At 40.8% G+C, this 4,341-nt stretch overlaps 1 protein-coding gene across 1 annotated transcript; it reads right to left on the bottom strand.

Annotated features, from left to right (window-relative positions):
- Positions 1–2,775: 2,775 nt before the first annotated feature.
- Positions 2,776–3,699, bottom strand: OR1B1 (olfactory receptor family 1 subfamily B member 1). Its single transcript, XM_019719557.3, is given in 4 exon segments — positions 2,776–2,911; positions 2,913–3,506; positions 3,508–3,552; positions 3,554–3,699. Coding segments are annotated over 4 exon segments (921 nt in total).
- Positions 3,700–4,341: the final 642 nt, after the last annotated feature.

Genomic DNA, 4,341 nt, shown 5'->3' with positions numbered 1-4,341 from the left:
TCTGCTTTAACTACTGCTCTAATGAATAGATCTAGACATTGATTAGCAACAGCTGCTAATGGCACCAAAAAGGTAACATAACAAGACAGTATGTCTCCTACTGATGAAGAACACATCACCCCCTGTGAAGTAGTCTACCCTTTCCAAAAGTCAGACATTAATCTTATCAAGCTTCTACATTCAACTTCAAACTTATGGAAAACACACAGTACAGAGGAAGTTGTTGAACTACAATTAGTGACAAAATCAGACAAATCCGACTGTAGGGAATTCCACAGGAAAATTACACAATGTCTTCCACAAATAAGCTGTTAGAGCTAATAAATGAATAGAGCTAATAAGCGTTAGAAGTTGCAGAATAAAAGACCAACAAGAAAAATAAACTATATTTTATATGTATTAGCAATGAATAATCTGCAAGGGAATTTAGAAAGTAATTTCATTTACAATAGCATCAAAAATAATAAAATACTGTAGAATAAATTTAGAGAGGTGGAAGACCTGTATACACTGAAAACTATAAAACATGGCTGAAAGAAATTAAAGAATACCTAGATAAATGGAACTATAGCCCAAGTAATGGATTGGGAGACTTAATATTGTTCAAATGGCAAGTCTCCACAAATTGATCTACAGATTCAGTGCAACCTCTATCAAAATCCCAATGGACTATTCTGTAGAAATAGAAAAGGCAATCCTAACATTCATACGGAATTGCAAGGAACCATGAGTACCCAAAATAATCTTGGGGGGGGGAAAAAAGAAAAACAATGGTGGAGGACTCATGCTCCCATATTTCAAAACTTATCACAAAACTACAACCAAAGAATGGGGAATTTGCAAAAAGACAGACATATAGATAAACAGAATATAACTGAGAGTCCAGAAATAAACCCATTTATCTTTGTCAATTTGATTTTGACAGGAGAATGAAGAATACTCAATGAGGAAATGATAGTCTCTTCAAAAAATAGTGCTGGAAAAATTGGATAACCATATATTAAAAATGAAATTGAACCCATATCTTATACCATATACAAAAATTAGCTCGAAATGGATTAAAGACAAACATAGACCTGATACTATAAAACTCCTAGAAGAAAACATAAGGGAAGAGCTCCTTGACATTGGTCTGGGCAATGAATTTCTGTACATAACACTAAAAGCACAACCAACAAAAGCCAAAAATCAAGTGGGACTACTTCAAACTAAGAAGCTTCTACATAGCAAAAGAAAATGAAAAGATGACCTATGAAATGGTAATAATACAATGGAATGTTTTTCAGCCATGAAAAAGGAGGAAATCCTTCCATTTGAGAAAACATGGATGGACCTTGAGGACATTATGCTAAGTGAGATAAGTCAGACAGAGGAAGATAAATACTGTATGATATCATTTCCATGTGGAATCTAAAAGAGCTGAACTCATAGCAGCAGAGAGAAGAATGGTGGTTACCAGGGGCTGGAGTTTGGGGGAATTGGAGAGATGGTTTAAGGGTACAAATCTGCAACTATAGATAAATAAGTCCTAGAGATCTAACGCACAGCATAGTGATTACAGACAACAACACTGTATTATCAACTTCAAACTTGTTAACAGACTAGATCTTAATTTTTCCCACCATATAAGAGAAATGATAATATACTTGTATGACATGATAAAGGTGTTAACATTTAGGTGGTAACCATATTACAATATATAAATGTATCAAATCAACACATTGTATACCTTAAACTTACACACTATTATATGTCAATTATATCTCACTAAATATTTCAAAAACTATCAGTGTAAATCTCTTAAGAGCTAACAAGATAGAGACCAATGTCCAGCTCCCAAAAGCTAAGAACAGCCAATTTGTTTTCTCCCTTCTTAAAACGGTTCACGGATCCTTGTTTTATGCAATAAAATACTTAGTTTGCAGTTTTCTATATATTTTACTTGAAAAATTTTTTTTAGCATTTTTTATTTATTTATTTATTTATTTTTTAAATTTATTGGGGTGACAATTATTAGTAAAATTACATAGATTTCAGGTATACAATTCTGTATTACATCATCTATAAATCCCATGGTGTGTTCACCACCCAGAGTCAGTTTTCCTTCCATCACCATATATTTGATCCCCCTTACCCTCATCTCCCACCCCCCACCCACTTGAAAATTTTAAATTAAAAGATATAAAATAAAATTCACACCTCAGAACGAGATGCTCACATGCTGAGAGGTCCAAGAAAACTGGGGCTAACATATGGAATAGCAGAATCACACAGGCTTCTGGGCATATATTTGCTCACTGAATGGAGCAGGTATGAAATTGTCCTCCCCACTTACCTAAACTGTTCTCTTCTGCTAACTTTCTGATGTAGACCAACACACCCCACAAGCAAGCACACTAAACTAAATGTGACTATAAGTAACTCTACCATCTCAGCTTTAGTTCAGAATTTCACAATGATATTTTCACAGTTATTCAAAACTCTGGAATTAAACACCCCAGGCCCGGTGACTGATTGGATAACTGAAGATAAATGGCCTTAGGGAGGGGCCCCAGAGACTGGCTGACGAGGAAGCCCTGAGCCGATATAGCATCAGTGTGGAACGTTCTCAGCTCTGTCAGAGCACACCAACAAGAGCTGAGTCTAGACTTCCTAAGTTGTCGGAGCCACCCCTCGCTCTTCTCTCTCCCAAACCATCCATGCTCAAAGCTGCCCTCTTCTCTCCTGCCTAACCAATATGGCTCTGAAGCCAGCTAATGAGGAGTCCACCCTCCTCTATCCAAGCCGCTGGCAGAGACCACGCTTGACATCCTTGCTGCAGAAGCTGCATACAAAATGGCTGGCCAAACGCATGATGGCAGTGTACGTCACAGCAGCCACCATGCCCTGATCAGAGAGTTCTGGGAAGGAGGTGGAAGTAGACCCAAATGATGGTGTCACAGAGGAAGCCAGCTGTGGTGAGGTGGGATCCACAGCTGGAGACCATACAGCAGTGACCAGCAGCTGAAGGCCAACGTAGGATGGTGGCCCCAGTGTGGACACAGGAGAGTACAGTGAGGACACGGGGGTTTGGCATGAGGAAGCCACCCTCGAGGAATATGGCCAGCTCATTGGAATGTATGTCAGAGCAAGAGGCTCACAGGAGAGGTCAGTCGTCACAGAAGAAGTGGGGAAGGTTAGCACTGCCCTCAGCATCCCCAGATCAGTAAAGAGGCAAGAGGAGCCCCACAGGCAGCATGGGGGGCACTATGGACACCGCTCAGCTCAAGGCCAGCAAGTGGGCACAGAGTTGGTGATTCATCACTGAATGGTAGTGCAGAGGGTCACAGATTGCCAGGGAGCAAGCCAGAGCCATAACAGACCTAACACGTGTATCTGAAACTCCAAACGCATAGAAGAAAAAGAAGTGGGCCAAGCAGCAGGCAGCAGGAATGGCTGGGTAATTAGAGACCATAGGGGCCAGCACTGGGACAGAGTGACTGGACATCCTTACGTCACGGAGAGACCGCAAGTGGGCAGTACACAGGGGAGTGGAGCCTGGAATCCCAGGGTGAGCAGCAACAGAGACACGGCCCCTGGTATGACGGTCAGGTAAACAGCCAGGAACACGAGAAAGACGAGACTGAGGAAGACTCTACCTCTTGAGAAGACAACGAGCAAGAAGACTGGAGAACGTGAAGCATTAGGGGCACAGCCCATGATGAGTGACAATAAGCCTGTAAGGATTAAAATTTTACATATAAAGTGCTGAGTGCAGGGCCTAGGATATAGCAAAAGGTTCAAATGATAATTGCTCTTGCGGCTTCCACTGCTACGATCATTGTAGGTATTACAATCAAAGCGAATTCAGGTTTTTCAGACGTTGCTAGGATGCACTGTTTGTATGTAGCCCAGTTCCCCCATTTGACAATGTGCTCCTGGAAGGAAGGGGCAGAAAGAGGTGATGATCTCACCTCTGTATCCAACGCCCTAACATGATGCCCGGCAGAAAGCAAGCTCTCAAGAGTGGCTGGATGAATGGCCAGTGAGTAACCGTCCTCTTCTCATTAACTCTAATTGCCTGACCCTACTGAACTGCCGTGTCTTGCCTATCATTCTCTGGCTTACCAAGAGTAAATATTTATGGGATTAATGCATTATTCTATCCCTGTTTCCTTTGTTTTCACAATCAATTAGCTAATCCATGCTCTCATCTCTCTACAAGGCTAATTATACATTTCTAATCTGGGGATCAGTTTATTATTAATGTTTTTTATAACAATAAAATGTACTCCCATGAACATATATGGTGCCTGAATCTTGGGAATACACATGACACGGAACAGACAGGATACAGCTCAG

Source organism: Rhinolophus sinicus, chromosome 16 (genome assembly GCF_057876585.1).
Source record: "Rhinolophus sinicus isolate RSI-liver-muscle chromosome 16, RSI-T2T, whole genome shotgun sequence".
Classification (NCBI taxonomy): domain Eukaryota; kingdom Metazoa; phylum Chordata; class Mammalia; order Chiroptera; family Rhinolophidae; genus Rhinolophus; species Rhinolophus sinicus.
This window is presented reverse-complemented; position numbering and strand designations above follow the sequence as displayed.